At 32.8% G+C, this 23,606-nt stretch overlaps 1 protein-coding gene and 1 pseudogene across 1 annotated transcript; both read right to left on the bottom strand.

The window, feature by feature from the left end:
* Positions 1 to 1,608, bottom strand: LOC113775048 (annotated as a pseudogene).
* Positions 1,609 to 9,359: 7,751 nt separating this feature from the next.
* On the bottom strand, positions 9,360 to 10,848 carry LOC113776153 (zeatin O-glucosyltransferase-like). Its single transcript, XM_027321253.1, has one exon. The coding sequence runs from the start codon at positions 10,846 to 10,848 to the stop codon at positions 9,382 to 9,384; it is 1,467 nt and encodes a 488-aa protein (XP_027177054.1). The 3' UTR covers positions 9,360 to 9,381.
* Positions 10,849 to 23,606: the final 12,758 nt, after the last annotated feature.

The following is a 23,606-nucleotide window of genomic DNA, read 5'->3' as shown; positions in this document are numbered from 1 at the left end:
GTGGCAGTATAATAGAAATTTCATTGCAATTGATTTAACTTAACAAGTTACAATTTTTATTACTCAGGATTCCTGCTGATTGAAGATTACGATTTGGGTGAACTAAAAGTCTACCTACGAATATGAGCAATGAAAGAATCCATCTCCAAGCGACTAACACCACCTTCCATAACAGAATCCTTCACAGCTCTGCTCAATAGTTTGGCTCTTTGCCACATCTCTTCTCCTTCAGCTGAATCCATCAATCTTCTCACAGCATTTTCAACAGTTATGGATGTCACAAGTTCATTCTGCTTCGACCAATCCCTCACCTTTAGACCAATCTTGAGCACCTTTTCCAGTAGTAACGCGTTTCGGGGCTGGTCAGAATGCATAGGCCATGCTGCCACGGGTACTCCCATGCTAATGCTTTCTATGCACGAGTTCCATCCGCAATGACTCATGAATCCACCTGTTGATGAATGTCCAAGAATCTCCAGTTGGGGCGCCCAATCCCTCACAACAATTCCCCTTCCTTCAATTCTCTCTTCAAATCCTTCTGGCAGCTGAGTTCTCCTATCTTCTCCCTGGAAGACGTCTCCTTTATCTGCATCCCTCAGTACCCATATGAATTTTTGCCCACTTTTATCTAATCCAGTTGCGATCTCCTTGGCTTCTTCATCAGACACCGAAGTTGTTGAACCAAAAGAAATGAAAATGACCGAATTTGGCGCTTGTTTGTCCAGCCAATCCAGGCAATAGTGTCTCTTTTCCGAGTTTCTCTGCCCATTCATCTCAACTGGATTGAAGGGTCCAATAGCCCATTGCTTGTCAGAGTCGGTTATTTTGGATTTAACATGGAGGTCAAGGTATGGAGTATGGACCCTCTATAGCTCTACAACTGTTGAACAGGTAGCCAGAGCTAATTGGCTTAAAATCCTGTTGCAATTTTGCAAAGTCAGTCAGCTCCTGGGGGAAGCAGCTTTCCCATGTTGGAAGATCTTCGAGTGCTTCGAGTAGTTCAGGCTCGGATAGTCCAGGTTTCCCTTCTTGTTCCCAGACAATCGAGTATACAGTGAAGGCTGAGGTGCTTGGAAAGCAGTAGGACTCTGCGTTCAGGATTAAACCCACATCCTGGATGACATATGGCATCAGAGAGTCATAAATAACTACCAATCTTCTTGTTGTGCGAGAAAGTTGTTGCAGAAGTGTGTAAACTGGCTCGCGGAGTTTGATCGATGTGTTGAACACTGGGAAGAGTTGTGTGGGAAATTTTGTTGGGGCATTTGGGTTGGGAGGAGGAGTTTCATAAGGAGGGATGGAAAATTCATGGAAATGGATGTTGGAAATGGCAAGAGGATCCCAACCGTGGACGCGAACCTTTGCCTGGCGGTTGTGAGAGGCCGTGCCAACATAATGAACAGGTATATCATAGGAGGAGATGAGGCGGGAGAGATGGAGAAGCTGGTTGAGATGGCCTTGTGCTGGAAGGGGAACCATGACCACAGTTACTTCATGTGTTTCTTGAATACTACTACCATTTTGGCTTTGGTTCTGGTTTTGGCCGTGGACTCTAGAATGATCATCCATGGCCATTGGAAACGTTAGAAAGGCCTCTATTTTCTCAGCTTGCTAGAATTGCTTTGATTGTATAAGGTGTATGATGAAAGTTATAGGGTCCTTTTATTTTTAATTTTATTTTAAAATTAAGTGAAAGGTCTGAAACTCGAGACTTTTTACTTACATTTCCTCCCTCGTGTCACTCAGACCCATTCCTCCCGAGTCCTTCTTAGTTTAAGTTAGATTCTGTTGACTCTGGTGTTTTCTATTGGAATAACCTAGCAGATTACCTTGGGATCTTGCAATCCGCACAGCTGCACTAGGCGATATTTTTCCGAATTATACCAGAAAATGTCCAATTGTGGCTTCAAGCTTTGTCTCCGGGTTCCGTAATATGTGCGGCTTGAGGAATAGTACACCAGAAAAAATACGATTAATTAACTGGCTGGAGATACCAAAAAAGTCCAAGAAATATAAAATTATTTCCGCCCTTCACTAACTATACCTTTTATATGATCTTTGTCCATAACTAAATTTCCAAATGACGACAATCCTCTTTGAACCATAAGATTTTTTGAAATAATATTATAGCATTTTTTATAATATAATGTACGCATCCAAACAAACACAATACTAAAGGGCTATAATGTCCATATTAGTGATATGGAGCGAATTTGGGACACCAAGATGCACTTATTTTAAAATCAAGAACACTAAATTTAAACTTGAAGAAAAGTCAGTTTAAGAGCAAAGCAATCCATCAAGGGCATTGACAAGTTTAAACCAATCACCACAACTTCGGTCTGTGGTCCTTGTTTCTCGAACCTTGTTCTTTGGTTTGAATAGTTTGTCAAAACTATAAAGGGGGTATCCAAGATGAATAAGGCAATGGATTGCTAGACAGCAACTGAGGAGAAGTTGGAAAATCCTCGAAAGAACAGTAGTTTTGTCAATTTCCCATTGTCCTTCTTGTCTAGTAAACGCAATTGGTTATCGGACAAAGTTGAAAGGTGCATTAAACTCTGACAGTCTAGATTGCCGGCTTCACAAATTTTGATTGTGATCTAATTAAGTAATCAATTATTAGATCTCCACAGGGAATAAAGAATTGAGTCAGGGAACAGATGATAAGGACACTAAGGTGGTGGGCTGTTTATTGGGTAACGCAGACAATAACTTTTTTATTTTTTGGTTAATTTGCAGACAATACCTTTGTAGACCGTAATAGAATATGGGCAAAATGGAAGTCGTTATCAGTTTTACTGCAAGGAAAGAGCTGAGGAAATCGAGATATGAATGAATATTCAGGATGAGGGGCTGCGATAATCGTCCCCGAGAACCCTCCCCTATTAGCAAATTAAACAAGTCTTGTAGACTCCTAATTAGAGGGCAAATTTGGTTATCCCATTCTACCCTCTCCTGGCCTATTACATACAATTTACTACTTGTAAATTATTCTCTCTAAATTTAAATACTGTCTTAAGCATCGGAGGTACCTCGAGAACAAAAAAAAATTTATTGTTCATTTGAATTTATACTACGTATTTGGGCACCTGCTCTAGGATATGTTCATAAAAATTAGTACATCTTCGAAGTAATTGAATATTACTGAGCCACTTAGATCGAAAAATTTAGCTATTATACATTGACCTCACTCACACATAAGAATAAGAGTTTTAACCCTTCATTCTTCTTAGTCGAACAATTTCAGGACACTTTACTTATAGACCATATGTCATGAACAAGAAACAAACATCACAAGAAATTGCCCAGTGCCATACTCAAACTACTAAAAGCTAATTTGATCAAAAATTGCTAAACAATGATAAAGAACATAAGATTGTTTTAATATGCCAACAAAAGACACATTTATTTAAGTGCTATTATGCCCCGAGTGTGGTGTATAAACCTCGTTTGAATAGAGGAAAAGTCTATCAACTACACTGATTTGCATGCTTCTTTTGACGATTTTAATGGCGACATGCGGCAAGAGTTACTTTGTAAAGCAAGCCATGTCCAAGCCCAATCATACCCGACAGGCCACTTGAATTCTAAAATCGTCAATTGGGCTATGCATTCATGATTCGAGAATTGCTTTGGTAGAGTACTCTTTTGCTGATTTATGTATGGACAACTTTATTTCACATTGTCAGTGTATAATTTTTTTTTTTAAATTAGCAGGTTCAGATCATACCACATAATATAACTATAAATTTGAAATTCAAATCATGTACACATGGCATACATTAAAAGTTGCTAATGTAAAAAAATCACTGCATTATGTTTTCAATTTAAGTAGCACTTAGCCCATTAACAATGACTTAGATTGGATTGATTCAATTGAATCCTTTTTGTCCTCTTTTGAGCGTTTTTTCGAAACCAATTTCTTTTATGAGAAAATGGCCAACCTTGTCGCTAAACTTTTTTTTACTGGTGTTGATTTAGTCTCTAACTTTTATTTTTGGTCTTTTTTTTGTGTAAGTAGGAAGATTTAAATTCGAGACTTCTTATTTACACTCTCTTCCTCCGAACCACCTAATCCATCTCTCTTCCGGCCCTCCTAATTTTTTGGCTAGTTTGATACTTGAACTATTTTGCAATTCCACCATTACCAAAAATTAATTTGACTCTTAATTAACTAACTAAACAAGGGTATTATCGAAACGTCACTCAAGGAACTGTAATAAAACTAGTTAGTGTAAAAAAACACCAGATAAATTTTTTAAATCGTGTGAAAAATCACCAGATAAAACCTTTTTAAAGTTCAATCTTGTGGTTTGTTACATGATTTACTTGATTTATTATAATCCTGTAAGTGACGTTCTCCGAAATACCTTTGTTTAGTTGGTCAATTAAAAATCAAATTAGTATTTAAGTGGTGGCACTGCCATGGAGATTTTTAATTGAAGCTGTAAAAATGTTCACATATGAAATTGGATAGGAATAAAAGTTAGGGACTAAATCGGCACTGGTAAAAAAGTTTAGGAACAAAATTGGGCATTTTCCCTTCTTTATATTATTCTAAAGTTCTAATTAAGCTTATGAAACACTTGAAGAATTATGCGATCGGATCGTTGACGAGTTTAACTGAAGTTGTTGGTTAAATGACACTAATCTCCCTCTGCTTTGGCAGTAAAATAGATACTTAGCTTAGCTTATGACTTTTTAGGTTACATGACCTCTTTGTTCTATCTACGAAACTCTAACTCTACCAATACAGATATTCGATATGACCAAGAATTTCTTCATTCAACTCTCAAGTTATTCCAATTCGACTTGAATGCCGCATCTCTCACAAATTTTGGTAGACATGATATTTCTTCTTTACGTACAGTAGTGATAGTATAAACAGTGTTCATTTTGATGTACAAGCTACTGATGTTACTGAGTGTGACCTTACCAGTATTTTATCAATAAAGGTTTACATTTTGCTTAAAAAAAGCTTAGACCAACAAAATAAACTTCCTCATCCTCGTTTTAGTTACCTTTCCTTTGCTTTTCATGCTTTTGCCCCTATGATTTAAATTTTGTGACATCACCTCCCTATTTAACTCATGAGTTAATTTAAGAATTTCAAGAATGTTTAGATTTAAGTGACATGATTTGGAATTGGAAAAAAAAAAGGGTGATTTCTAAAATTACAGCCTAGTTCCATCTAATAATGCTGGATTTTAACGGAGGTCAAAACAAAACATTTACTAGAAAGATTTTGGGGTGAATCTCATTTTGGTCCTCTAAAGTAGGCCAAGGTTCTATAAAGCTCATGAAAATAGAAGGCTCTCAATTATGGCTACCAAAATACGAAATCCATTCCAATTAACTCCTCCCATCTATTAGCATTTGGTCAATAACGCGTTAACGCTTGACCAACTTTAGTTACTAAGGATGGGAATGGGCAAAATTTTCAAACATTTTGTAGGAATTTTTATTTAGTAAAAAGCACAGAACTTTTTACACCAAAGGATATGCCGCCTTCACTTTCCACCTAATGTCCTTTCATCCTTGTTGACACAAAAATTCAACTTTATTTCTATTCTAAACTCTTGAAAAAACCATCAATTTATAAAATACTCAAATTCAGCAAGCTGCTCAATTAATTCTCTATTGTGCGTCTAGATGTCCTTTGATTCTTTATTGTGTTTCAGTGGGTCTTTTGTACTACTCAAGTTATTAATATAACGATTGCCGTTCGTCAAAAAGAAAAAAAAAATGGGGGCCAAGCAATTCCCAAGTCTTAGCCTTATGCATAGTACATATAAAAGTTAAGATCGTAATTTCACAATGTTTAATGAAAAAAAAAAAGATTTTATTGCTAAATTTGTTAAAAATCGTCTAGGATGAATTGCTTAATAAAGATAGGGGGAAAGTTTCACAGGGATTTAACAAGTCAGATAAAAGCTAAGATTGGAACGTCATTGTTGGTTATTAAAGTGCTCTAAAATCAAAATTTTTATCTTTTAAAGAGCAATTCTAGCAAAAGATCTTGTGACATTTGAATGTCCTAAATCAGGCTATGTCTACCTTTTGGACCAACATTCATAGGTGCACCTTAAATACCACACTTTCATACTTTGGGAGGTTTATGGACAGCAATAAAGATATCCTTATCCTTATATTATATAAGAATGAGTTTAGGGCAAAGATTTCAACAGCAAAAATGGGGCTATTTTGGGAATATGAGAGTATTTAAAGTGCAATTGGAGTATTGAATATGAATCATTATAGCTAATTTGGTTCTTTAATAATTCCTTATACTATATAAGAATGAGTTTAGGGCAAATATTTCAACCGCAAAGATGGGGCTATTTTGGGAATATGAGAGTATTTAAAGTGCAATTGGAGTATTGAATATGAATCATTATAGCTAATTTGGTTCTTTAATAATTATTTAAATGTCCTCTTAGATATTTAAAGCTAGGGGTAAGTTTAACATGTGACCGATATTTGATTGAACATTGGGTACAATTGAATTCAACTTGTGTTTTAGTATAATTACATAAAAACCCTTTTAATCATTTAATTGTATTGATATCCAAGTCTCTTAATTTCTTAAAGCCTTTCTCATCAGTTATTTGCAAACTTATGATATATAGATGTTAAGACACAATTAATGCTGATTAGTAGAGAAGTTTGGTTTCTTGGCCGTTGCCATAGTAATCCCCATCTATTCAAATTCATTTCATTTACTTATAACTTTGTTCCATTACAATCATATAGTCTATTGAATTCGGATGTTGCTATATTTTTTTTTTTTTTTTTTTTTTTGTCAACACAGGGGTGTCCGGGTCAAGACCCGAAGGCGGCCCGACTAATCCCCTGCGCCTGGAGTACAGCGCCACCCCAACCGCACCCAGGCGTTAGGTGAGGTTCGATCCCACGACCTTGCGAGTGGTTTTCCAGCCGCAGACCGGGTGATCTAACCCCGGGGGGCTATGTTGCTATATTAGCTACCCCTCTTTCCCATTTTGCAGCATCTTTCTCAATAGGTATGTTTTCTTTAGCTAATCTACTTTTTTGGTTGTAAGAAATATGTGATCTTGCAAGTTGTATGTGCAATACTTCTTTTAGTGTTTTAATTCAATTGTCCATGTTAGATAGACTTGATAGGGAGGAGATCACATTTATTAATTGTTATTTTTGGTTTAAAATAATTTTATCATCATAAATTTTTTCATTTATAGATTGCATCTACTTCTTTTGTTGTTTTAACTATTAGTTACTGTAATTTTCAAATTGTTTGCTACTTTATTGATGATTCCATTTAGGCATTTTTCACTTCATTTGATTTCCCAATATGTTTAACTGTCTACTTAAAAGTATGTACTTCATTACTTTTAATTCTTGAATTGAGTGGATTAAGATTTTTTTGAGGTAATTATTTGTCTAGATTAGTGTGTTATTATTGTATATTTTCGCAACTAGGTCAAAAATTGATGTTTTGTGATTGTAACCCCTATCGAGAAGGAGATGCTTTGCTATATGTCCTAAATCATACAATAAATCATAATTGATTGATTCGTCAATGTGGAGGTTTCATGATGATATGTCCTTGGAATCAATATAAATTCAAGAATTTGGCTTGCAAGAACTGAAATTCCACTGGCAATAATTTCTTCAAGTATGCTAATTGTTCAAATCTCACTTATATGACAAGATAATGTGGTGGATTGCCCTCATATCAAGATCAAATTCAAACTAAATAACAAATTTTAATATCCCTAAAGTGCATGAGCAGATATAAGTAGATCTTTTATTTTATCAGATTAAACGCAAAATGGTTGATCATATCTTATAATTATATTTCATTGCATATTATATTTTTTGACTCAATATGTAATTTATGATTTTTCTGTTTAATATCACATAATAAAAATGTCATACTTCAATTCTTATACTACAAAATATCAAATAATAATTATTAACTATCTTTAATTACAGGTACTAAACTCTCGCGCGTGGCGCGGGCTTTTTCCCCTAGTATTATTCCAATAATGTTAAGTAATTCTCTTTAAATCATGTAAAAAATATAAAACTATTAAAGTGAGATAGAGGAAATATACATTAAAGTTGTGATCTAAAAAAGTGATGGAAATATGGAGGGAAAATCATTCAAAACGTCCATTACATTTTGCAAAATAACTATTTTCATTCCTCATTTTTTAAAATATAATTTTATATCCCTTACAAATTCATATTGGTCAAATTTGATCCCTAAATAGGTTTTCAATTAGTTTTTTGCTGGAATCCTTCACGTGCCTTATACGTGATCATTATTTAGAGGCAAAATTGTCAAATCAAATTTCACATAATCCAATTCATAGTTCATCACATTTCACAAAATAAATTTTTTCGTCCCTCATATTTCACAAATGAATTTTTTCATCCCTAATTGATTATGTATAAGAATATTTTTTTAACACTTATATATATATTTATTTGATTTCACATAAACGTACAAGTAACGTATAATATATTTCTATTTGATTTCACCTACAACTACAATAAGTATATTCAAGTGAAATCAAATATAGATAAATTACACGTTATTTGTACTATTTAGATGAAATCAAATAGACATATATATGAATTTTCAAAAACAAGAAAAAACTATTCGTACACATGATCAATAAGGGATTAAAATTTTTATTTTATGAAATGTGAGGGACAAAAAAAGTATTTTTTGAAATGTGAGGGGCGAAAAATTTATTTTGTCAAATGCGAAAAATTTGATAAGGGATTAAATTTATTTTGTGAAATGTGATTTGATAATTTTGCCTCTAAACAATGATAACGTGTATTTCAGTCAAAAATAATCAGAAATTTAGATAGGGACCAAATTTAATCAATATAAATTTATAAGGGACGTAAAATTATACTTTTAAAAGTAAGAGACGAAAAAAATTATTTTACAAAATATGAAAAATGTTTTCAACAATTTTCCCAAATATGGACGGATAGAGTAAATAAAGTACTTATAAAAGTTACCCGAGTACATCAACAGCCCGTCGTTTTTTTTCGTTTCGTTTGTTGGGGGGATGGGATAATAATTAATAAATTGTAAATGCTTCGAAAGTGCGCGGGGTTGCTTCAGTTGCTTGCAAACCTTAAAACGAAATCTTTAGGGGCCCTCTGTATCCCCCTCTCACTCCCCGAATCCATAGTGCGTCTTTTTGGGTTTTGGCCAACAAAACCGGGCATATGAGACAACAAAACGACACCGCCGCCGTTTTCCGCTGCCTATACTACCACTACTAGTTTTGGGCATAAAATGGTACATTTTATTGAGGCAAATGAAATCAATTTCTCCTGATCAAAAAACATATATGACTAAAAAAAAAAAAATCATCTCCGAATATGAGCAATGAAAGAATCCATCTCCAAGCGACTAGCACCACCTTCCATAACAGAACCCTTCACAGCTTTGCTCAGTTCCTTTGCCGTTTGCCTCATCTTTTCTCCTTCGGCTGAATCCATTAGTCTTCTCACAGCGTTTTCAACAGTCATGGATGTCACAAGTTCATCTTTCTTCGACCAATCCCTTACTAATAGGCCAATCTTGAGCACCTTTTCCAGCAGTACCGCATTTCTGGGCTGGTCAGAATGCATAGGCCATGCAGCCACGGGTACTCCCATGCTAATGCTTTCCATGCACGAGTTCCATCCGCAATGACTCATGAATCCACCTGTTGATGTATGTCCAAGAATCTCCAGTTGGGGGGCCCAATCCCTCACAACTATTCCACTTCCTTCAGTTCTCTCTTCGAATCCTTCAGGCAATTGAGCTCTCCTAACTTCTCCCTGGAAGACATCTCCTTTATCTGCATCCCTGAGTACCCATATGAATTTTTGCCCGCTTTGCTCTAATCCACTTGCGATCTCCTCGGCTTCTTCGTCTGATAGTGAAGTTGTTGAACCAAAGGAAACGAAAATGACTGAGTTTGTGGCTTGTTTGTCAAGCCAATCCAGGCAATAGTGTCTCTTTTTCGAGTTTTTCTGGTCGTTTGTCTCAACTGGATTGAATGGACCAATAGCCCATTGCTTGTTGGAATCGGCTGTTTTGGCTTTTGCAAGGAGATCAAGGTATGGACCCTCGATAGCTCTACATGTATTATATAGGTCGCCAGAGCTGATTGGCTTGGTGTTCTTTTGCAAATTTTCAAGGTCTATCAGCGCTGGGTGGAAGCAACTTTCCAGTGACGGAATATCTTCAAGTAATTCGAGTAGTTCAGGCTCGGATAGTCCAGGTTTCCCTTCATCTTCCCAAACAATTGTGTAGATAGTGAAGGTTGAGATGCTCTCAAAGCAGTAGGACTCTGCATTCGGGATTAAACCCACATCCTGTATGACATATGGAAAGAGAGAGTCATGAATCACTACCAATCTCCTGGTTGTGGTTGAAAGTTGTTGCAGAAGTGCATAAACTGGCTCGCGGAGTTTGAACGATGCATGTGTTGCTGGGATGAGTTGTGTGGGAAATTTTGTTGGGGCATTTGGGTTGGGAGGAGGGTTTTCATAAGAAGGGACTGAAAATTCATGGAAATGGATGTTGGAAATGGCAAGAGGATCCCAACCTTGGACGCGAAACTTTGCCTGACGAGTATGAGTGGCCGTGCTAACGTAGTGAACGGGTATATTATAGGAGGAGATGAGGCGGGATAGATGGAGGAGTTGGTTGAGATGACCTTGTGCTGGAAAGGGAACCATGACCACAGTTACTTCATGAGTTCCTTGAATGGTAGCATCTTGGGTTTGGGTTTGGTTTTGGTTTTGGTTTTGGCTTTGGACTGTAGAATGATCAAGTATGGCCATTGGAAAGATTTGGGAATTGGAAATTTTGGAAACCTCTTTATTTTCTCAGCTTGAATCTGTTAGAATTGCTTTGGTTTCATAAGGTTTAAGATGAAAGGTATAGGGTACTTATTAGTTGAAGGCAGAATCTGTTGACTGGTGTTTCTTCTTGGAATAAGCTAGCAGATTGCCCCGGGATTTTCCAACCGCATAGCTACACCAGGCAATATTTCCCGAATTATCCCGGAAAGTGTCCAATTTTGGCTTGAATCTTTTTCTCGGGGTCATGTTAATTTGCGTGGCTAGAGGAGCTTTCTCCGGCATCGACTGACATGACATGTCGCGTAATATACTAGGAAACTATATAAGATTACAGGATTGTAGCATATTTGACTGCTAGACAATCCTACTTGTAGCACAAGTCAGGATTATCAAATGGGACGTGAAATCACCTCTACTAGTAACATGAAGTAACCTTGGGACACCAAGATGTAGTTTATCTTCAAATCAAGATTATTCCATTCAAACTGAAGAAAAGTCAATTTAACAGCAAAGCTATTCATCATGGTATTGACATGTTTACCTGCACTTCCGCCCGTCATCTTTGTAGCTTGAGCCTTTTTCTTTGGTTTGAACTTTGAATAGTTTGTGAAAACTTAATAGAGTATTCAAGATGAATAAGTCGATGGATTGCTAGCTAAGATACCATCTGACAGCAATCGAGGAAAAGTAGGAATATCCTCGAAAGAAAAGCAGTTTTGCCAATTTCCTATCGACCTTCATGTCTACTGAAGTCAATTGGTTATTGGAAGTACTTGCAACTTCAACATCCAGACTGCCAACTTGGCAAATTTTGATTTTGATCAAAGTACTCAATTCTTTGATTATTGCATCTCCACAGGGATCAAAGAATAGAGGGAGGGAACATATGATGAGGATGCTGAGGTGACACAATATTATGCCTTTCTGGTAGACAAACACCTCTGTAGACTGTAATAGAATATGGCAAAGTGGAAGTCGTTATCATTTTTACAGGAAGGAAGCAGCAGAAGAATACGAGATACGATTATACGAATGTTCAAGATAGGCGGCCGGGACAGTAACTTTCCCCGAGAACCGTCCTATTAGCAAATTATACAGGTCTTGTAGATTACTAATTCAACTAGTATTTCATCCCGTGACATGCACGGATTTACGTTTAATATAATAACTAGTTTTGTACCCGTTCGTTCAACGGGAATTTTCGAAAAATAATAAATTATTTAGTCAATTTTATAAAAATGTCGATATGAAATACAAACTTAATGTATATTTTACTATAACCTTTTCTTAAGTATATTACTATATGCGCATTGTAATATAAAATATTCTTATAATATAAATTTGAACATCTAATTCAGTAAATAATAATTTAAAAATAAAAAAAATAACATTCGACAATACCATAACATTCAAAAACTTGAAAATAAATAAAAAGTGCAGTAAATAATATCAAATAATATTCTACTCTTCAGAAACTTGTTTTTGTTTTTCTTCTGTTTGAACATTCTCCTCGATTTGTCCGTGCAAATCAGCATTTATTGATTTTCCATTATCACTGTATGATAGCAAAGCAGGATAACTAAGTATAAAAAAATAAATGATTTATCACATTCAAGATTGTGTATAACAACACGTAAAGATTATAATTTAAGAAAGTAAAATAGTATATTAAATCTACCTTCTCATACAAATCTTTTTATGAGGATTCCCTTCCTCTGTGGTTTTTGTTGAACCCTCTGATGAATGATTCATATGAAGTGTATTGAAGTGTTGTTGATTAGAATATCTGTTATACTAATTGAGATCTGGGAAGAAGATGCTTCAGGTTGGTATTGGTTGTCGGTTCCACCAATGTGATAATAATTTATCAAAATTAAAGACAAAAATATTATGTGAGATATAATATGTGAAATATAAGAGAAATTTATTACTAATTCAAGATAGATTACTAATCCTATGTGTTCATAAAAAAAACAAAATTCAAGATATATTTCTAAACTTTTATAATTGAAGATCAACATGCCTTTTTAAAAAAAATATGTATTGAAAGAAGATGTACCTGATAATCAAGAGGAGTGGAAACCCAAAATCAATGTTTTAATGTACCAACCGCTTGCACTGAAAATACCTAACCATGAATTTGATGCTTGAAATCAATATATTAGAGGCTATATGTAGTGTAGGCATAAGAAATAAGAATTGATAAGAATATAAAAAGATATTGATAAGAACATTAAATGTAGGTTTATCTTGATTTAAGTTGTTTAAAGTACGTAACTTTGGGTAAGAAATAAGAATCCTATAATATTAAGAATTCTTATAGGAAATAAAAGTGCGTTCTCAAGACAGATTTTACTTACTTTGAAAGATCACCTCAACTATATCGAGTCCTTTAAGCGCATGGACTCATATGGTGTGGGCCCACACACTAAATACTCCCCACCATCTGAGCAAAGATGTATTGTGAATCATATAACCTAGCAATGAGTATAACCTACATGTTTTGATTAACGACGAACGGGTTTATAGGAATTTACAAACCCGTGCTCAAATAATAATTTATATTTGACCGTACAGGTCAAATACATATAGCTAATTGGATTCAATTAACTTTTTCTTTTCCATAAATTTCGTGTTATGCACTATGTCTTGATAACGCACTTAATAATAAAATTTATTAAGAATCTTATTTCCAACATCATATATTGACTTCTGTTATTAATGGTTCCTTTTGAAATTAGTTACTTTTCTACTTCTTCTAGTGATAACAATTCTTATTTACTTTGGTTCCCTATGCAGTACACAAATTATTGGCATGAATTTGGAGATATATCTAATAGAGATATTTATGTCTCTTTTATTTATATCGCATTACTTTCCAATTCCATTTTTGGGTACGAAATAAGAATCATATAATATTAAGAATTCTTATAGGAAATAAGAATTGATATATATCTAAACAAAAAAGGAGCAAGCCACGTAGGAAACTACTTGCTGTCTCGTTAAGCCACGTAGGAAAGAGAAAACATGAAGGAATAAGAATGAGGATACGACTTTATTATATATATATATGATAATACTAAATGAATTATTTATAGTAATTACATGAAAAAAATTAAAAAAATCAAAAGAATGCTATTTTAGTATCTATTTTATATTATATTTATGTACCTTATCTAAAACCTTTAACGCATATTAAAAATATAAACAAAGGTCACAAAAATATCTAAAGAAATACAAAAAGCATATTAAACATAAATTGTTATCCCTCCCTTCCATATTCCCTTTTTTTTGCGCCACTTCCCGTTAACATTTCCCCACTTTTCATTACCCTCTTTCTCATCTTTCTAATCCAAACTTTCCACATCCCTCCAACTCTTCTCTCTCCTACAAACTCTACTTTTCCTTCACTCTACCTTACTTCTATCAAATTATGCAATTTCTTACCCAATTTTGCAACCTATTTACCTTCTATCCTGTTAATCTTTTCACCCAATTAAACTCATTAATTAGTGGCTATTAAATGGATAGATTGGGACTATCTATTTAGACCTAATTAAATTAGACGTAGATTCAAATTCATTAGTAAGTAATTTTAAATCACTACAAATTCAATAATCATATTTTACTTTTTGCAAAGGCATATTTAATGTTCTTGTCATATTCTGTAATTTTTATTTTTTTTAATTTTTGTTAAATTTTATCCTACTTCTCCCTCCCTTCCATCAAAGTTTTAATTAACTCATTAGGTGTTAATTGATTTCTTGCATTGATACCTAAATTATTTTGAGATTCTTGTAGAGTGACAAAATTGAAACTCATATGATCACCACTATTGGTTTTTCTGTGTATTTTTTTAGGTAAAAATTTATTTATTAATGCAATGTGCTCTTATTTTTATTGATTACAATGACATCTAATTTTGTTGCTCAAAGAATATGGGAGAAAAAATAAATACAATTTTGTAGTGGATTGTAAATGGGTAAGATAACCAAAACCATATAAAATTATATCCATTTAACCCACATAAATCATCCATTTTGATAATTTCATCCCAACTCACAATCACAGCTCCCTTGACTTTATCATCTCGAATCCTATACTCCTATCTTTATACTCCTTTTACTATTTAGGATCCATTACCTTACTTTTCCCCTTCTCGACCATATACTCCAATCTTTCTATTTCTTTTATTATTTAAGATTCATTACCTCACTTTTCAAGTGTTTTTTTCAAATAAAGAGTTCGAATTATAGTCGTGAAGGAAAAGTAATTGGGTATAACTTTGGCAAAATACTACTATTTTTTGTGATGATCACCCAAGATAATCGTTTAAACAAATATTTATTTTAAAATTTTTTATAAACACTCTGAAAACAACCATCTAAATGCCCCTTTTATTAATTTAAAATTCATATCAAAATTTAGTTTTATGTACACTTTCTAATGTACACGTCATATGCAAAATTATCCAGATGAAATTTTGCGCATGTAAAAAATTATCTAGATGACGTTGTATGTCAGAATGTTTATTTCATTGGTTGGAATTATTGTCTAATAGGATAGGTTTAAAACTAAAAAAAAATTAATTTAGTTGCAAAAGTTAAAATGGTTAAAGAATGGTTATAATTGGATGTGTTATCTGAATGTTTGACAACTATGTATATATTTGGAAGGAAAGTGCTAAAAATGCTACTATATAAATGATTAAAAAATGGGACTAATCACATTATTCCTCAAATTTGACAAATCAATCTTATTAATCAAGGAATAAAATAGGCTAAAGTGATAAAGTTGTAATGAGGTGAATGATTTTAACATGTCAAATTATCCAAATTTATTTTTTTACTTATGGAAGGAAAAAGGGTTTAAAGTCTGCAAAATAAACTATAAACGATTTAGTAAGCACTCATTTGAAGTGGAAAAGAAAGTTTTAAATTTTAAATTTAAATTGTCATAGGAGTAGTTGTAAATCACACTATTTCAAACTTTCTAATTGAATTTATGAATTAAAATAAATGAAAAATCTAGAAAAAAAAAAAAGGATGGAAGACTTGGAAGCCATTAGAGGTGGCAAAATGGGCGGGATGGGCGGGATTTGCTTGGGTTTGTGATGGAACCGAGTCATATGGGTTTGGGCCCAACCTTACCCATATGTGTTTTGGGACTAACTTGGGCGGGATCACTTTGGGATGGGTTTAGATTGATCCCGCCCAATACCCAAATCTATTTTCTACATATTTTTTTTCCTTTAATTCATTTTTATTTTTTATATAATTTTAATATTTTTGATTTATTAATTTTTTTTTAGTTTTATTAAATAAACATGCAAGTGCTTTATACTCAGGATTCCCATAAAAAATTGGATTAACAAATAAAGGAAAAAATAGATATACAGTCATATTCCAACATATATCAAGATGACCAAGGTACTTAAGGTGTTGAATATTTATCCTCATCATTGTCCAAAGATGACAGGTCTAAATTGACTGAAATGTTGAAAATTCTTGTGGATAATGACTAGGAAAACTACTAGATTATATTCTCTAGTATGACTATAAAAATTGTTAAAGATAATTTTTTAATCTAAGACTCCGTTTGGATTGGCTATTTTTTCAAAAAATAAGTTTTTCAAATACAATGTTACAGTAATATACAATAACTCAAAAAACATCCCATCCATATTAGTATATCAAATATTTCAAAAAAATTTTATAGTAAAAATTTTTTCATATACACTGCTATAATAAAATATTTCAAAAATACCCCCCAAAAATAGCTAAACCAAACAGAGCCCTTGTTATTTGAGCCCAATGGGTACCCAAGTATTTCCCAAGTATTCCCATCAATTAATGGGTACAATTGGAATTTGTCTCATTTTAAACCCAATATCAAAATCCAATACCCATCCCGCCCAAAGTCCCCATGGGCATGGGTAACCCATTGGGACTTGGGACAAATTGCCACCTCTAGAAGCCATCCAGGAGGCCTCCTCTAAAACCTCCCCTGTAATATATATAGATATAGATTTCTAGTTGTTTTAATAGGTTTCAATTTTTGATAATATCTTACATTATAATTCAGTAGTTCATTTTGGCAATTCATTATGCGGTTGTTTTTTATTTATCACGTAATTAACTCGCAACTTGCTAGAGTATTTTTTGGAGAAGGTATGCAAAGAACCCATTGAGTCTTTATTTTGGTGTAACTTTCTCCATCATTCGAAATATTAATATTATTGTGTGTTAATTTTATTATTATGTTCTCTCCTACATATATTTTGTGAGTGATTATTATCCACCAGATCATCGACTTGTTTTTTTATTAGAACTCATAAATTTCAAAGTTTTACCAGTAGCATTGGAGATAGTCAGATTGATTCTGTGTGCTGGAAACGAGATTAGGAGAGGATATCTCATATTGGTTGGTACATGTTACTAGTTTGAAGGATTTTTTTCATCTATTAACCAGGGAGGACAGAAAATTTGACAATGCGACAGAAGAAGAATTTACCAAATAAAAAACTTGTTGAATAATGAGGAAGTTTAGAGATTTAGTTAATAGTGAAAAGTATAGCAAATTGACTGGGGGTACTCATAGACCGAGACTAACTAACTTATTTGTAATTTCATCGGCCCTAATCATATGTCTCGATTCAGCAAAATTTTAATTCCACATCCTAATTCTATTCAACTGGTTAGCTGAAGATTGATTAACCAACAAATTTGTATTTGGATTCGATAAGTGGTACGATCAGGTTTTAGATTAAAATGGTCAGGAAGATTGAAATGATTGTACCTGTAAAAACATTGCCCAAACCACTTCTAGTATGGGATTTAATTGTCATGGCATTTCTGTGGACTGTAGAGATATTTTGTTGCAGTATACCGAAGAAGATGATCCTGATGGATATTTTACTTGGCTTACATCCCGTCGTGCTAATTCGTGATATATTGACCTGTTTTTCCAATTGACCATCCTTGCTTAACTACTCTGACTCTTTATAGGTGACCATGATTTTTGTTATATGTTATGCTTCAAAAGTAGCATTTTGTTGATAGGGCTTAGAAAAGTATGAAAAGGGTAAACTCGGTGCAAACTCTTCAAACAGGAAAACTTCATATTATCCACGGGATTATACCCGATTCTGTAGTAGTGATACATGTTCAGATGAAATTTTACCAAACAACATTCTAAAAAAGTAGCGTAAATTACATGTAACCCCTTGTAGTTTCATCTTTTACCATATGACCTCTCTAATATTTCAAAATATCCACTTCACCCCCCTATTGTTTTATGCAAAGTGAAGATTTGACGAAAAATAGCCTATATAATATTAGTAGTTGAAATATCAATAGTGTCCTTACTTAAATACTAAATCAATCGATGACTTGTATAAAAGTATAGGGAAATTATGTGGATAAATGTAGAAATCACAGAGGGTAAAGTGGATATTTATACAAATTCTAAGTACGCTATAAGATTTTATCATGCTTTTAAAACACGTTTGGTATAAATACTATAACTAATTGTGCATTCCATCCATTTTTTACTTTACATAAAATCACAAGAGACTTATGTGGCTATTTTTAAAACCTTAGGGGGATCATCTGACATTATATAAAATCACATGAGGGTAATAAGTAATTTATCCCAAAAAAAAGTATACTTTACGAGTACTAAAGGGATTTATCCTGTAATTTAGGGATTTATATAGGTACGTAGCATCCTGTAATCTATACAGGTATTAAAGTAATTTTTCTTTCTAAAGCTTTGAGAACTACATGTTGGATAACAAAATAAAAAGCAACAAGTGAAAGATTAAAAGAGCGTATAGACAATACATTATTTTTATACAATATATTTTCAAATTAAATAAAAAATGAAATCCTACAATTCTAAAAGTCCAACCAACAAATTAAGTAATCAAAGGACATTACATGATTAAACTGCTGAATATTCTAAGGATTTGTTTACGTTTTCTACAATTTTTGAAAACTCTAAAGTCACTGTTCAATAATGATAGGATGCTCCATGGTTAACCATGAAAGCTCCACAATTTGAAAAACAGAAAATAAATAAGTGATGAGTGCACAAATTTTACGACCAAGGGAAAGAATTTATTGGGGAAAGGCAAAGAACAATGAAGTAGCAGAGTGCATGGAGCTAGTGGCTGTGAATGTAAGGATTAGGAAAGGTAAAAGAATGTTAGGATTAACTGGTTAAATTCAATAGTTGTGAAAAAAAATTACAAATGTATGATGGATCTGCTAACTTAATTTACGAGTAAATGATTAAATAGTTATGGGTTGAGATTGACTCTACACATTGTAACTGTGATTTTTGACAATTGAAAACCAAACCTTAACCTATATTTTTCAAAATTGTGGATTAGTTATCCTATTTTTCAGGTTAGACCAAATCAATTTTCTAGTCACTTTCTTTTTTGGTTTTTTTTTTTAACACCCTCAATATTGACTCCCATAAGCAATTATCAACAAGCATTCAATGTAGATGACTTTTTTATTGAGTTGTTGCAAGCACTTTGTTTAAAGAAAACCAAATTATTTTTTTCAAATTAAGAGTAAAACAACGTCTAAATGTTTTTCAAAATATTTGCTCATCATACTAAAGTGCTTTGGAGATTTTGGAAGGATGTGTATTATGTTTTTGCATTATATTGACTTGAATTATGCTTTTAAACCAAATTTTGGTTGGATATGAGTATCAGATTTTAAGAGATTTTGTTCATGGTATTAATATTTTAGAAAAATTTAAATCAGTTGACAATTTTGATTTACGTTGTTTTATAAAAAAATGAGAATAGTGAATTTATTGAAGAAAAAGAATGCATTAATGTGGTAAAGGAAGAAGAAATTTTGATTTGGTAAAATAGGAAGAAGATATTGTTGTTGAAGAAGTTGAAGTAGCCATTTTCTTGGACTCTCTCAGTTATGATGGTAAATTTGATTAATTGATATATATTTCGTTAGAGTTGAAAGACAAAAGTGAACTAACTTATGGTAAAATTTTAATTGTTGTAGTGGATAAAAACATTCAAAGTTGTGATACTGGCTATTCTGAATTATTTGGTGATGATAATTTTGGTGAGAAAGAAGATTATGATTTTGTAATTTCACCTATTTATATTAGTGATTCTCTCACGACAACCATAATGATTTTGATGATGAACGGGTGAACATCTCAGAATATTTTGATCAAGAAGAGGTAGTATAAGATTATTTTTAAAACACAAAATTTGTCCATTGTTATGTGTGAAGAGTGGAGTCAATTGCAAGGTGTTACGTACTTGCACATCATCAACGCAGCACTTAAATTTTAACAATAATTGTTGCTCGAGATGACATTGGATTTGATTTTATGAATAATTTGATTTTATTATAAAATCATATATAAGTTATTAATTTTTTACATTTTAATATACATGATTGTATATCAAATACATTATTATAGTCATAATATATACACATAAAATTATTCGATCTGGTCTTTAATTGGGTCGAATCTAATGAAACTTTAAGTTCCTCAAAATTAAATCGAATTTTATATTTAGACTCAAACTCTATTCAACTTAATTAAACGTAAGGTTGATTCCAAGCCAAATTTGAGCCCTTGCTCAAACAATGTAGTTTTACTTCCTTATTATGATAAAATTTCTATTGTTTCCGAAAAAGAAAAAAAAAAAAGGTTGATTCCAAGCTTTTCAGGCATACAGATAAGGTTACTTTGCGAAGTCGGCCATATTTAAGCCCAATCGCACTGACCAGCTGGCTTGAAGTCAAATCATCTACTGGGCGACCATTCATCATTTATTTGGCAATGGGCCATTACCAATGCCTTAGATTGGGTTGAATCCCAGATCCTGGTTTTTAGTTAGTTTTCCTTAGCTTTCCATGCTTTTGCCCTATTATTTAAATTTTGTGACATCTCCTCCCTCTGTAACTCATGAGTTAATTTAAGAATTTCAAGAATGTTTAGATTTAAGTGACATAATATGGAATTGGAAGAAAAAAAATTGTAATTTTTCTAAAACTACAGCCTAGCTCCATTTAAATAATGTTAGGGATGGACACGGATCAGATTCCCGCTTCATGCATCGTTTGACTGACCCAACCTGTACGTTGTGGGTTGCTCATTTTCTAACCCTTATCCACCATGCATATCCGGATACCTGTTCAAAGAGGATCGAGTCAATAGTCATCATTTAATTTTTTTTAAAAATGATTTATACTAATTTAATTTTATATTTTATATATTCATCTAAGATTCGAACATACAAAGAGAATATTAGAAAAAGGAACAAGTTTGAAAGAATTCAAAATCAATAAAAATTTGAAATAAGTAGTACCCCCTTCTTTTTAATATATATTCCACATCAATTAAATTCTTTCCTAAAAGACATAAGATCATGACCTTTGCAAAGGAATTTTGAAAACAAATTATAGTCTTTCATATTTGTAATGTAATTTGTTTGATAAAATTACATAGTTAGCTCTAAAAATATTATTTTGTAGTATATGTATAATCATAAAAAATAAAAAAATATATATACAAGGTAGGTTGAGTACCTGCTAACTCTTAATCCTATGACCCTAACACACCTTGCATATAAATGGATACCCGACCCTCTTTTGATCTAATCAAATAATACAGATCAGATATCCTAATTTTCGAATCAACTCGAATTGAATATCGCAGATTTTCGAGTCATCGAGTATTTTTGCCCACTCCTAAATAATGCCAAATTTTAACTAGGTCAAAACAAAACATTTAATAGAAAGATTTTGGGGTCAATCTCATTTTGGTCCTCTAAAGTAGGCCCGGGTTCTGTAAAGTCCATAAAAGTTGAAACCTCTCAATTAAGGCTCCCAAAATAGAAAGTCCATTCCAATTAAGTCCTCCCATCTAACTGCAGTTGGTCAATAGCGCATTAACGCTTGACCAAATTTAGTTCCTGAGGACGGGAATGAGCAAAATTTTAAATAATTTTGTAGGAATTTTTGTTTAGTAAAAAGCACAAAACTTTTTACACCAAAAGATATGCCCCCTTCACATTCCAACTAAAGCCCTTCCATCCTCATTGACACGAAAGTTTTACTTCTATTCTAGTCCATTGAAAAACCATTAGCTTATAAATTTCTGCAAGCTGCTCAAGTAATTCTCTGATGTGCCTCTAGATGTCCTTTGATTCTTCATTGTGTTTTAGTGGACCCTTTGCGCACTTCCATTGGACCAACCAATTCTCCAGCTTTAGCCTTATCATGCATTTGATAAAACTGAAATCTGAAATATGAATATATTAATTTATTAAATTGTTAAGTACTGAAATTTTAATATTTGAGTGTATTACATTAAGTGATAAGTGAATAATTTATTACTTATTTTTCAGAATAGATTTTACCTAAGAAATTCAGAACTGCATAATTAATTAATATTTTTTATTTTAGTTATCAAACAAGTCTAAACATATTAAAGTCTGAACCTATTAAAGTTGAGTGTTAAATTAGGTTATTGAACATGATATGTAGTTTATATACAAGTTAAGATTGTAACGTCATTGCTAGATATTGTGCATTGAAATCGAAAAGTTTACCTTTTGAATAGCAATTCTAGCAAAAGATCTTGTGCTATTTGAATGCCCTAAATCATGCTATGTCCTGCTTTTTTGTGCTTTGAAGAAAAGTAAATGCTACTAACATGCAACTAATCTCCTGGACCAACGTTTGTAGGTGCACCTTAAATACCAAGCTTTGATAGTTTGGGAGCTTTATAGACAACACTAGAGATATTCTGGGCACAAAATGGCACAATTTACTGCAGGAAATTAAATCAATTTTACTAGATACTTGCTCGCATTTGTTTGGCAAGTATGTGCCTGAAATGAACACTGTTAGTAGAATGATTTTTGTGACAATGTCATTTTAGTTCAAAGCATACAGGGGTTATGAATTGGTCATAAGACCAAAAGGGAGTTAAGGGCAAGGTATCTAACTACATGGGGGTTTGAGGTAATTTCCCTTAAGCATATGTAGTAGATTGTAGAATACGAAAGGATAATTGTTTAAGCTCCACCTCATGCCAAAGACTAGGACATTTCCCGATTACCATATTTTAAAAATAATGGATTAATTACACTTTGTCCCCCTAAATTTTGGGGAAAGTCACACCTTATCATCACAAACTTACACTTTTCCCTCTCCCCCTCACTCAAGGTAACACTACTAGCATTTTTTCATGTTGACAACTTACATGAGTACTTTATATTGAAATTGACGCTGTTAAATAGTGCGATTTCTTCAAACTTTAGAGAGACAAAGTGTATATTTTCAATATTTAAGTTTTATTACATACAAAAAATAAGCGATTTGGTAATATAATAACCCAACATTCTTTTTTGGGCTTATCAATTTACAATTTAGTTTAAGTGTACATAAACAATTATAAGATAGTTTGCTAACATACTAACCCAACATTTTTTTGTGCTATCAATTTACAATTTAGTTTAAGTATATGTAAAACAATTATAAGCCAACATATAATTTATAATGCATAAAACCAAATATGCTTAATTCCAAAATAATTTCAACAAAATAAATTTCATAGAGTTTCAAAATAAATTCAAAATTCTCTAAATGATATTTTTAAAATTCATTCATTTTAGATGGAGTTAGCTACTTCTATTGTTAATTTTTTTTTCACACTACATTATAGATAAC

The sequence above is a fragment of the Coffea eugenioides genome, chromosome 6 (assembly GCF_003713205.1).
Source record: "Coffea eugenioides isolate CCC68of chromosome 6, Ceug_1.0, whole genome shotgun sequence".
Lineage (NCBI taxonomy): Eukaryota > Viridiplantae > Streptophyta > Magnoliopsida > Gentianales > Rubiaceae > Coffea > Coffea eugenioides.
This window is presented reverse-complemented; position numbering and strand designations above follow the sequence as displayed.